The sequence below is a fragment of the Acipenser ruthenus genome, chromosome 26 (assembly GCF_902713425.1).
Source record: "Acipenser ruthenus chromosome 26, fAciRut3.2 maternal haplotype, whole genome shotgun sequence".
Lineage (NCBI taxonomy): Eukaryota > Metazoa > Chordata > Actinopteri > Acipenseriformes > Acipenseridae > Acipenser > Acipenser ruthenus.
The window spans coordinates 3,312,866-3,325,177 of record NC_081214.1 but is presented as its reverse complement, the minus strand read 5'-3'; the positions used below and the strand labels follow the sequence as shown (position 1 = coordinate 3,325,177).

At 42.9% G+C, this 12,312-nt stretch overlaps 1 protein-coding gene across 5 annotated transcripts in view; it reads left to right on the top strand.

Moving 5' to 3' along the window:
* Positions 1 to 12,312, top strand: part of LOC117429598 (serine/threonine-protein kinase ULK2-like) — a 28,965-nt gene that overhangs the window by 4,699 nt on the left and 11,954 nt on the right. For 4 of the 5 annotated variants that reach the window (XM_059001582.1, XM_059001586.1, XM_059001583.1 and 1 more), the window contains exons 4-15: positions 4,307 to 4,339; positions 5,791 to 5,827; positions 6,179 to 6,352; positions 6,660 to 6,733; positions 6,821 to 6,922; positions 7,181 to 7,239; positions 7,591 to 7,673; positions 8,841 to 8,891; positions 9,336 to 9,430; positions 10,058 to 10,229; positions 10,322 to 10,379; positions 11,586 to 11,681. In XM_059001582.1, the coding sequence (XP_058857565.1) occupies positions 4,307 to 4,339; positions 5,791 to 5,827; positions 6,179 to 6,352; positions 6,660 to 6,733; positions 6,821 to 6,922; positions 7,181 to 7,239; positions 7,591 to 7,673; positions 8,841 to 8,891; positions 9,336 to 9,430; positions 10,058 to 10,229; positions 10,322 to 10,379; positions 11,586 to 11,681 (1,034 nt within the window). The remainder of the gene's footprint in view (positions 1 to 4,306; positions 4,340 to 5,790; positions 5,828 to 6,178; positions 6,353 to 6,659; positions 6,734 to 6,820; positions 6,923 to 7,180; positions 7,240 to 7,590; positions 7,674 to 8,840; positions 8,892 to 9,335; positions 9,431 to 10,057; positions 10,230 to 10,321; positions 10,380 to 11,585; positions 11,682 to 12,312) is intronic. The other variant, XM_059001585.1, reaches the window with a different exon arrangement.

The window sequence follows — 12,312 nt, the reverse complement described above, 5'->3', positions numbered from 1 at the left end:
TTAGCATGTAACTCCTTTCCTGCTTTGATGAGGCAGAGCACTCAAATTAGAGAGCTGCTTTTGATTTTGGGATATTACTGCAGGGGGTGGAAATGAGACTCCTGTTGCATAGCAGTTGCACCCATTCCAGGTTTTAATGCAAGCTTGATGAGCCACAGTATGTATAGGTAACAAGCTCAGATGTGGCTTATTACACTCATAGCAAAACCAGGACTGGATCAAATATGCAGTGGCAGCCTTATTTCCATCCCTGTTACAGCCATTTGTACATATAGATTATTGCATTAACAGTCCTATAGTCCCTTAATGTGTGAACTCTGCTGATACCACACACACACACACACACACACACACACACACACAGGCTGTAAGCTGGTCAGTTTACCCTATACGTCACTAACACTGTCACATAATTCCAGACATCTACCTTGGGCTCCAAGAAGGAAACTGAGTCTGTGTTGATAGATATCTATCACAAGAGTCACACACGCTAGTGTTTAGTTTCATGTCATTTATTTATACTGTGTGTGTAAGAGAGCCTTTCTAAAGTATTATTTTTTAATACCAAGAACTTGACAGACCAACTTTGTGAAATCGGTAAGTGGAGATCTTGGAATTGCTTTTTAATGTCTTCTACTAACAGGGTTCAAAAATCCTGACAGCGCTGTGTCAGCTTATACAGCTCAATGTAGGGCTTGCAGTTACAGCATTTGATTACTGAGTGGCGCTGGACGCTATGCCAAGCTGCACGTGGATAAACTAAAGTTTTTGAATTCCCGGGATTGTTTTTTTTTTTTTTTTTTTTTTATAAATTTAGTCGTTGCCAATTATTTTTTATTATTTCCTCCCAATTTGGAATGGCCAATTATTTTATTATGCTCAGCTCACCGCTACCACCCCTGCGCTGACTCGGGAGGGTGAAGACGAACACACACTGTCCTCCGAAGCGTGTGCCGTCAGCCGACCACTTTTTTTCACACTGCGGACTCACCTTGCCGCCCGGCCAGACTACAGGGGTCACTGGTGCGCGGTGAGCCGAGGACACCCTGGCCGACCTAACCCCCCCCCCCCACCTCCCCCCGGGAGGCGCTCGGCCAGTTGTGCGCCGCCCCCTGGGAGCTCCCGTCCTCGGTCGACAAAGAAATAGACTGGACTCAAACTCTCGGGATTGTTTTTAAAGAAACCACCAACTGTATATAAAAGTTTCACGAATATCATGCTGTATTTAAAATAATAATAATAATAATAATTTTGAAAAAGTACAGAAAGATCTCTATGAAAATAACACTTGCGTTTGACAGTGCTGTTTAAAAACACTGCAAAATGGATCACAGATGCACTCATCATAATGTAGGGTTTTGGCTCTGGTGTACAGTATGCAGTAATGTTATTTTTTTTCATATATGAGAGAAAAGGAGTCTGTTTACTAAGCTGAAGCCCGAAGTCACATGCATTCAGAGTACCAGCATGTAGAAGCCTCCAGCTGAACCCACAAACAAACCTGGACTTCCTGAATCTGAGAACAGGCTGTCCTGACAGTGAGGCCTCTGTTTTTGTTGTGTTCTGGTTTCACTCAGCTGGAGAAAGAAGAAGGGAGGGAGAAAGTGTGTGTGTGGCTGTGTGTTTGTGTGTATTTGATTGTGTGTGTGTGTGTGTGTGTGTGTGTGTGTGTTTGTTTGTTTGTTTGTGGCTGTGTTTGTTTGTGGCTGTGTGTGTGTGTGTGTGTGTGTGGCTGTGATTGTTTGTGGCTGTGTGTGTGTGTGTGTGGGAGGGGTGTTCTCTGGATTTCATGAATCCTAGAAGTACTTCTTAGAAATGTAATAGCCTGCGGGCTGACTCATTATGCAGCTGCTGAGTTTAAGAGGGACAGGCTATAAAACTCAGAGCGCATAATAATAACTAAACTGAGAAAGTTCTCAGTTCAGGGTCTCTGGGGAAGGGTTTCCAGTTACAGGCAAAGCTGGGGTTTTTTTTCTTCTAGTTTGAGGGACAGGAATTCTTCTGCAGAGTAGGTTTTCGCCTCCGTGGAATTAATGTGCAAGCATGTGTGTGTGTGTGTAAGGAAAGTGCAAACTACGAAAATATTTACAGAGTGCAGGTCTGTTTCCCAGTGGAATATCAGGGCAGGTAATAATCTACAATAATCGATGAGCTGAGATCGCTTTATAAAGCAAGAATCAAAAACAACGTGTAGACTCTTCAGCAAGCCTGCAACTGAAAACATACACATGTGTATGATTATACATAGCAATATAATCCATGCATTGAAAAAGTTTATTAAAAAGCAAGAAGACATCAGATCTTTTTTTTTTTTTTTTATTAGATTCTCCAGATCACGAAACAAATACAAATAAGCTTTAGTAACGCTCAAAGAAAGCCTGTGCTACTGGGTAGCTAGCTGAAGCTCCAAGTAGGACACCAGAGTGATTAATCGCTCAGCGAAAAGCAATGGCGATCAATGATCGATTCGTCAGTTTATTCTTGCATCTCTAGCTTGTTTTAGACTCCCAGTCTGTGGCGTGACTGTGTTTATCGTTCAGCGATCCCTCTCACAGTCCAGGGGTACTGACCAGACCTGGCATTGCTTCTCTGTGAGCTCAGAGCAGTGGGTTGCACAGCGGGATCCGCAGGTCTCTCAGTGAGAAGAAGCATGCTTGGAAATGGAACATGCTCACGGTACAGCTCAGAGGCTCGTCAGGAAAGCAACACTGCGCCTGGGAAAGGGGCCTGTCGGGGTCCCTCATGAAAACTTTATAGACAAGCTGGTCTAAGCTTAGCTTCCCTATTTCTGTTCATAAACTCGCTGTGCTGCATAAACTTTTTACTGCAAACAGTGAGAATAAATGAAATGCTTTGCAGGAAATACCGATAGCTTGCCGTGTGTAACATAGTTTATTATGTGCAGCTTGGGCTGTGGGTTAGAGCTATCCTTATAGTGGCTTTTTAAAGGGAGCAGAGCAGGGTCTGGGTGTGTAAAACAACACATTATGTAATCGCACTCCCTCCCAGTCAATCCACTGACTGGAGCAGCAGGAGACAGCAGTGCTGCAGAATTCTGTACATTATGTTCTCCGCATGTCCCATTATGTAACATTCATTCTATCTGGTGTTCTGCTATTGAAACAATGCATGCATTGCCTGATGCTGTGGGTGAGGGGGGTGTCTGTGGGTTTAGCCAATCAGGAAACAGGGAGGCGGTCTCCAGTGATTTGGGATTGAGGCTTGCTTATTATTGTGGGTGCAGATAAAGTCCATTTCGACTGCAAGGTGTTTATTTTATCAGATTTTTTAGCTATTTTCATATATACAGTGAGAGGTGAATACATGTTTGTAATAAAGCAGTCTTTATATTATTCATTATTCGTTTGTCATTTAGCAAATCAAATGAAAGGTTGATTTTATTCACTGCCTGCTTTATTTGTTAACATTGCAGTTAGAATAGTGCAAATAGCAATTTTGGTGTCATCTCCTTGATAAATTGGCCCCAATAAGGTTTGAACTGTAACCGCGTATTAACTGCAGCACGAGGGGAGGTGAGTGGGAGATCATATGTTTGCACGCTTTTTAAATTGATTTTTTCCAGTCTTTTATAAAGGAGAACATTTCCCGTAAATGTTATCAAACATCTTGCGAGTGTTTAAGACACCTTTTAGTTACATTACTTAGAGTAGTTTGGGTCAAGGGAGTTTTGTTTTTCTTTCTTATGCCTCTGTGTTACTTCCTGTGATCTTGATTCTCTGCTCATAGTTCTGCTTCTAGTAGCATGTGACCCCCCCCTCCCCTCCCCTCCCCTCCCCTCCCCTCCCCAGTTAATGAAGCATTGAACTCGTTCCCATTCTGAGGCACCTGCTGCTTCCTTTGTCATGTGACTCTTCAACATGCTGAGCCTGGTGCTGTCAGGAGTTGTTTTCTTCTTCAAGATGCTTGGTTCATTTGGCTCATTTGGCTCATTTGGCTCAGTTTGTCTCTGTTGTCTCAGTGGTCTCAGTGGTCTGTTCCACCTCACTCATTCTTTATATCTTTAAGTTGTCTCTTAATAAGCCAGACCATTAACAGAACCCTCAGTGTAAAATTGCTCAACTTTGTTCAGTGTTTATAGTTTCAAACTTTGAAATAGTGGGAATCTGTACATTTTTGCACAGGTTTTATCACTGTGAGATCTTCAAGCTGTCACTGCGATGTGTTCATCTGCATGTTTCTCAGTCACCTGTCTGTATAACAAGTGCTAGACCATTAAACTGAATGGGGGGCGGGGGGGATAAACTAGTTTGAATTAAACGTTTTGTTTTTCCCTTTCTGGTTTCAGGAAACTCCAAACTCTGTCTTTCTGGTGATGGAGGTAAGTCAAACGAATCTGAACCATCAGACGCCCCAGAGTCATTTCAATACTTGATAACTGACAGTGAAATCATGGGAGCGTTTATTGCCAGCTGTTGTTGAAATCAGGGCAGCTGCACGAGTTCATAATATTAAAAAGAACACACTGTGTTATTGATTCAAGTGAACTAACCCACTCTCTTTAACTGACAGTATTGCGTAATTTAGATAAAAAATAGCTGAGCCCAGCGTGTGACGCTCAGCCCTATTTTTATCAGACTTGCATCTCAAGTGTTTTTAGGTATTTGTCAGCCTCAACCCTGAACCCCCATACCCAGATGCACTTGATACAGGAAATCCGTCCTCTATCTCCACATTATGAGTGTGTGAGAGACCTGTGTAAACTCAGATAGCAGACCCGGGGTCAGTCACAATTACAATTACAGCTGCATTGTTTGTTGCAGTTACAACTGCAATTATATTTTGTTCAGTTACAATTATGCTGCAGTAATTGCAATTAAAATTCCGGTTCCACTAAAAAGTAGCATAAATAGCCCCGCACATTAACACGTTCGCTCTGATTATTCTAAATACCCAAGCAGTAATCGCAGGTACAAAAACAGAAACTTTTTTTCAAACAAACTGGGGTCGTTAAAAGTGGTTGAAAATACGAGAATAATGTCCGCTCAGTGTAAACCACAACGTGAAGCTGCGAATGATTCGGCTTGGAAAGGTGTGTAATTGAACTGTCATTCATCAAGTGTATGCTATAATTACAATTACAACTAGAATTACGCAGGTGTGCCAAGGGGCAATTACAATTTATTACAAATGACACAATTACAAATAACTTCACCAGTCCTCACCCCTCACCCCTCTCCCTCCCTCTCCCTCTCTCTCTTGCTCTTCCTCCCTCTCCCTCTCTCTCTCTCTCTCTCGCTCTCCCTCTCTCTCTTGCTCTCCCTCCCTCTCTCTCTCCCTCTCCCTCTCCCTCTCCCTCTCCCTCTCTCTCTCTCTCTCTTGCTCTCCCTCTCCCTCTCCCTCTCTCTCTTTTTCTCTCTCGCTTGTCTCCTGCCAGGCTTGTAACTGGGCAGGCAGTTAAGACAGGCCTTTACTTGGTCGTTAATCCAACAGAAATGTTTTAATAAGCAGATCCGCTCGTAATTACTGCCAAAGCCCTTTTCTTGTGTAACCTTTCTCTGACGTTGGCTGAGCTGTTAATGAACTGCAGTGCATGTTGTTTCTCGCACAGCGATGCTGAGTTAATACCCTCAGATGAAAAGCCTGACAGCTCATGATTTCAGATCTTACTGTGGGCAGCGTTTCGAGGCCCGTGTGCAATATTATAAAAATCTTCTTTTTTTTTGTTGAATATGAAGATGATCTGCATTATAATAACTTATTTTCTTAAAGGTAAGCAGTAGGATGTACTCTTTAATATATTTACAGATGTAAATTATTCTGTTTCCGCAGTACTGCAATGGAGGGGATCTAGCGGACTATTTGCAAGGTAAGTGCTGATGCAATTTTAGCACTAGCACATGTGCCTTGTGTGCAAGGGGCTAGGTTCTGTAGCTCTGTTAAGGTGTGCAGTAAAGAAAGCCTCTGCTTCACAGTGTTTATTCCTAGCTAATATATTTCTGCATTCACTGGGTCAATGAAACTCAAAGCACCTGCTCACTGCACAACAGAGCATCTATTATGTAACTAATAAATCATTAGCCAGAAACAGCTTAGGTGTACAAAGCAGTCTTTTATAACAGGCATGTATTTGTAGTTCAAGAGGAGCACAGTGGGATTAAAGTATCCCAAGTCGTAAAAGCACTACCACGTTTGAAATCGCCTGTGTTCCCCCCCCCAGCGAAGGGCACTCTCCGGGAGGACACGCTCCGGGTGTTCCTACAGCACATCGCCGCCGCCATGCGCGTCCTCAACAGCAAGGGCATCATCCACCGGGACCTCAAGCCGCAGAACATCCTGCTGTCCTACGTGGGGCGCAAGAAGGCCGGCCTGAACGGCATCCGCATCAAAATAGGTAACATAGAGTCCGCAGGGAGTCAGTGCACCCCACACTGGAGCAGCACGGTGCCCTTCAGCTTTGTGTGCAAGGGATTTCCCATTCATGTATTGCTGTAGTTTAAATTACTGAAGGAGCGCCCTCCCTGTCGCTTATGCATGCTCTTAAAGACACACTTAAACAGACTTGCATGTTAAAAAGAGGATGGAACTACGACTCCCATTATTGATAATATATTTTTAAATACTGTTGTTGTTGTTGTTGTTGTTGTTGTTGTTGTTGTTGTTGTTATAATTTCTTTGCTGTCTCTTTTTGATTTTTTCAGCTGATTTTGGGTTTGCTCGATACCTGCAGAATAACATGATGGCTGCCACCCTGTGTGGGTCCCCTATGTATATGGTGAGTCTTTATTATCTAACATTCATAAAGTCTATCATAAATACATAAGTACAGGTTACCCTTCAGTCTCTTGTTCTCTCTCAACAGGCTCCGGAAGTGATCATGTCCCAGAACTATGATGCCAGGGCAGACTTGTGGAGTATTGGCACGGTGATATACCAGTGTCTGGTGGGGAAACCACCCTTTCAGGTAGGGGGAGGGGGTTGTTCATTCGCTAGTTGTTTTAAGAAGGATGGAGAGCCACCAGTTATACTACCTGTAGGAGGAGAGATGGGCTGCAGAGAATTACAAGGATGTCATTCTATAGAGGGGTGCTGTGACAACCACAAGAGCAAACCCAGGGATGGAATTATTTTCATGTCATTCTGCAGTCCGTGTGTAAAATAAATGAGACAGTCAAGTGTCATGCTAATGAAATGTAATATAGATTTTGGTTTCCATTCGCAGGCAAATAGTCCACAAGACTTGAGGCTTTTCTATGAAAAGAACAAAGCGCTGTTGCCTAAGTGAGTTAATTAAATGCATTTTCTCGTTATTAATAACTATAACAAGAAACCCCAGACTTGCTTTATAACAGGTCGTGTACTGTAGCTTTCTAGTAGTACAGTGCCATTATAAGAGCATGGTCTTAACCTGCTGTCCGATATAATTATCATCCACACTTTTAATAGCACCTGTATCCACATGCTTAATAATGCATACTGCATTGGATGCCTGTGTTCTAGATTCCTAAAAAGCCTGTAGTACTAAACCATAAAATATCGTCCTGGAAATATTCCAAGCAGGTGCATTGAAATTGCTGTGTGTAGTTGACACGTTGCACTGTTAATAAGTGACTGCGTGTGTTACGATAACAGCATCCCGAGAGAGACTTCCCCTCACTTGGGGGACTTGCTGCTGGGTCTGCTGCAGAGGAATCAGAAGGACCGCATGGATTTCAGTGAGTGCGTCCCCTTCCCCATCGAGTGGCCCTGCAACGACAGCGCTGCGGTTCTGCACTGAGGGGCAGTGGTAGCAGCAGCAATGCAAGGCTGGAAATAAGACTCCCATGGCATAGCAGTTCAGTCCATTCCTGGTTTTACTATAAATGTGATAAGACACACTTGAGCTTGTTACCTAGACACTGTGTCAGGCCTGTAATAAAACCTGGAATGCATGAAACTGCTGTGTAATTGCCGTCTTATTTCCATCCCTGCAATGGGACGAGCCGTTAGCAGAATGAGGTCAGGTTTTCATGACACAAAGGTATGTACCAATATACCCTTTTTGGAACACGTGGCCTAGTTTTAGGGGGTGTCGTGCAACGCAGTTTATTTTAGTGCACGGATCAGCAGACCAGGATGAAGCTTCAGGTTTCCATGTTGGTTAATGGCTAGGGCTGTAAATCTGTGCAAAGTGGCTTATCTGATCTGCCCCTAACTCACAGGAGAACTGTATGACTTGCTGCGATTCCTCCGCATTCCTCCCTGATAGGAACACGCACTTCACTGGCGTCATTGCCTGGGCGCGCATCCAATATACACAGGGCTTTTAGGAGAAGGTTTTGTGGCCGTAAACTTGAGACAGATTATATTAGACAGAGGGTGTTAATGGGTCTGTAGGATTTCGTTTCGCAGACCATGTGTATAAGGGGGCCCTGTGGTCTGGGGAACTGTGTAATTGACAATGGCTCTATACTGTGTGACCAAATAATCCAATATGAAGATATGTATTCTACAACTAGACGTCAGGGTGTGTTGGTGTGACAACAGAAAGGGCCATGATTTCTTTATGCTTTTGTTGCTGTGGGAGAAAAAATAAGTAATTTGTGCTAGTTACACTATGGTTGAAATGTTATGCTAATGCTTTTAAAGGACAGGTTTGAATTAATGCACTTTTGCATTTTGTCCCGTGTATTGATTGGGGTTGACCTTTATGGGAAGGGAGCATGAGAGAGAAACGTAAGAAAGACTAAAACAGCTACTCTATCCCTTTGCTCTCCCAATAAAGCCTCTGTCGATGATTAACACACAAGCCTTACATTACCTCCGCCAGTACAGATCCACAGAAATAGTTTCCATTAGCCCTGCATGCTGTGTAATACTAATCCAGTGCATTTCTTTTCTAGACACGTTTTTCAGTCATCCTTTCTTGGAGCCGTCCTCAGCCATTAAGAAATGTGAGTACCGGGCTGGATGTTGGTGAGGCTGAATGCATGGCACAAGTGTGTTTAATTGGAGCAGCTGCTGTGTGTCTTGTGACTTTAGTATATCATTAAACCTATATTCAGCCCTTAAAGCATATTGTTTAATCATGTGATCCCTTTTCCATTCAGCCGTCTCAAATTAGCCTTCCACTTATCATAGTCCACGCTGTACCTCTGTCTATTGCAACAAAATACTTCAAGCAAGTGAACAAAAAATACAGTAAGCAGTAGTCTCCCGTGATGTGTCTCTGTTAATAGGATGTGTACTTCGTTATTTTTAAATGCTATACAACACTATGGAGTATTTCTCTGTGTTTAAAGCATACATGCTTTTTGTGAAATGCTGGACAACACTGTGGTGTGCATCAGATCATTAAGGAGGTGTACTTTGAGCTAACCAGTATTTGTGTCCCACAGCCTGCCCAATGCCCGTGCCTGTACCCAGCTACCCCAGCTCCGTGTCCGACAGCTCCAGCGGCAGCTCGCCTTCCTGCCGCTTCGCCTCCCCGCCTGTAAGACCAGCCTCCTTGCTGCTGCTGCCTCACACCCCTTAGAGAAGTGCCCCATCGTAAAAGCATACACATAACCCACAGGGAGAGGGGCCAGTTGCTATTCCCATCTGTTTGAATGAATGTACATGCAGAAGATCTTCATATAATCTGTGATCAGGAATTGCAATAGGTGTTTAGTTAAGCAGCAGGACTCCAATGTCATTTTCCAGGAAGGGAATAATATTCCTAACTTTTTATACATGCATGCATACACACATACACACTTACAGAAGTAAGAAATAAAGAATACAGGTTTTACCATAGTAAAAGCACAGTCAAGTGAGATAAAGCACAGTAAAAGCATGGTAAAAAATAGCAAGGTACGGTAAAGCATATTAATAAACATGGCAAACCAGGGTAAACTGTGGTAAATGCGTAGTATAACCATGGGAAAGTCATAGTAAAACTGCAGAAATACCATGGTAAACTTTTATAAGGGACCAATACAGTCTAAGCATGAGCCTCTGCACTGATGATTCAGTTATTCTTTGCTTGCATCATTTTATTTCCACAGTTTTTTTTTTTTTTCACTGTAGCTGCTGTATTATTTGTATTCTAACTGTGTTGTGTTGTGTTTGCCCCGCCCAGTCTCTCCCGGACTTGCAGACGCTCCCCGAGGACACGCTCTCCTCCCCCCCCCTCGGCCCCCCCAACTACCTGCAGCTGTCCAAGGATTCGGGGGGCAGCACCAGCAGCAAGAACTCCTCGTGCGACACGGACGACTTCGTCCTGGTGCCTCACCTCTCCGCAGACCAGTCCTGTAAGAGAGCGCTCACAGCTAGGACACGCCCCTGTGCTTTCTTACATCATTAGCGTTAGTGCTATTGTTCAATACTATTTCCTTTCTTGCAGATGATTTGCAAATGGGGGCAGGTAGACGTGTTTCCAGCGAGTTTCTGATTTGTGGAGGGTAGGTGACAGCATTTAATATTATTATTATTATTATTTATTTCTTAGCCGACGCCCTTATCCAGGGCGACTTACAATTGTTACAAGATATCACATTATTTTTACATACAATTATCCATTTATACAGTTGGGTTTTTACTGGAGCAATCTAGGTAAAGTACCTTGCTCAAGGGTACAGCAGCAGTGTCCCCTACCAGGGATTGAACCCACGACCCTCCGGTCAAGAGTCCAGAGCCCTAACCACTACTCCACAAAGTTTTACGAAGGAAGCTTGAAAGCATAGAACTGTTATTTCCACATAAAGTCGCTTTGTCATTTCAATTTAAAAAGGCTGCCCAGTGCAGACTAATTATTCATTGCAATTGCTGACGAATTGTGTCTGTCTGCACCTGTGCACCATGGTAGCTCTGCTTTGTGTTTGCCTCCAGTTCATTTACTGTTGAAATTAAACACGAAACTCACGCACACAAAACAAAAATTTCCCTTGTTTACTTGGCTCTGTTGTAATTGCTCCACTAACATTCGAACCAACGCTGTTCCGTCTTATCTATAATGCTTTTGTTTTGCCAATCTGGTGTTTTGACTCATTTGTGCTTGTACTATACTTTGTACAGTATTACCAAAAACTACTTCTAAACCCTTTTCTTACTTGCTTCTGCCACTCAGAAATAAGCTGTGGATACTAGTACAGTAAAGAATTGCTGAGATATATCCCAGTGCTACTAAAACTCCTCGGTTATTACTGAATGGTCTTTAATAATACATTAATTCACTGACCACCTCAAGTACAATGCACAATGCTGTGTTAACTCTGTATTCCCCATTTCTGAAATGATAAAAGCGGTTTTATTGATGTAATTAGATTCCGTTTCTTGTACAAAATACACACTTGATTTTCTTTCCTGTCTGGCAACACATAATGTATTGATTATGAAACATTCTGGCTTGTGAGGCTGGATTTAAAAAATAATACTAGAGAGGGATGGCCAAGCATCGTGTCAGATGTGATACAGAAATGGGCACTATTACAACCACATCGGTAGCAAGTCTTTGGATTTGGTCATACAGTAGTAACTTAGCAGTAACAAGCGGTACGGTTTTGGATGAAGGTGCTGATCCGATAACACACTGTTTGATACCAGCCATTGCGATCCAGTGAGAGTTTACTGCAGTCTTAGTAATGCATGTGTTCACACACACCTGACAGGCAGTCCCTTCTGATCTCCTCTGGGGGGTCAGGACCCTCACAGCAGCCGGCAGAGACCCCCACGTGCAGCTGCAGCCCCCCTGCCCTCTCCCTCAGGTATGCACACTTGCACTCCCAGTATAGCTGGCCCAGTGCTATGAGGACATTATGCTGGATCCACTTCTAAGAGCAGCGGCTTTTACAAAATATTATGATTGCATTTCAACTAATGAACAAAGGAACGTCTGCTGATTTGCTAAGCTGGAATAACGAACACGTGTCGGGAGCAGATAAGGAAAATAAACAGCAAAATAGAAACCATGCAGGCCACAGCAACACAAATCATTAACTATTTACCAAAGGGTAAACATCATTAAGTATTGCAGGCTTTGTCTGCCTCTGAAAGTGCAGGAAAGTTACAAAAAGCAAAATACAATTCCACTGTGTTTTTACTTTGCTATTTTACTCACAAACTAAAACTTCTTGTGATGTGGCACATGTGATTATAACCCTATATTATACTATATTCACGCCCCCCTGAATTCTTAAAGCACTCTTGGTGTGTGAATCCAGCATAAATCATTGTTATTAAAGTATTAGAATAGTGTGTAAGACTAAGAGCATTGCATTGCAGGTATTTTAAAACCGATAGACTCCAGACCAAATACAAACCCTGCTTTTCACATTCATAACACTTTGTGTTTTTTTTCTGTAGTGTTTGTGGGTTCTTCTGGTTTGAAAATAAAAA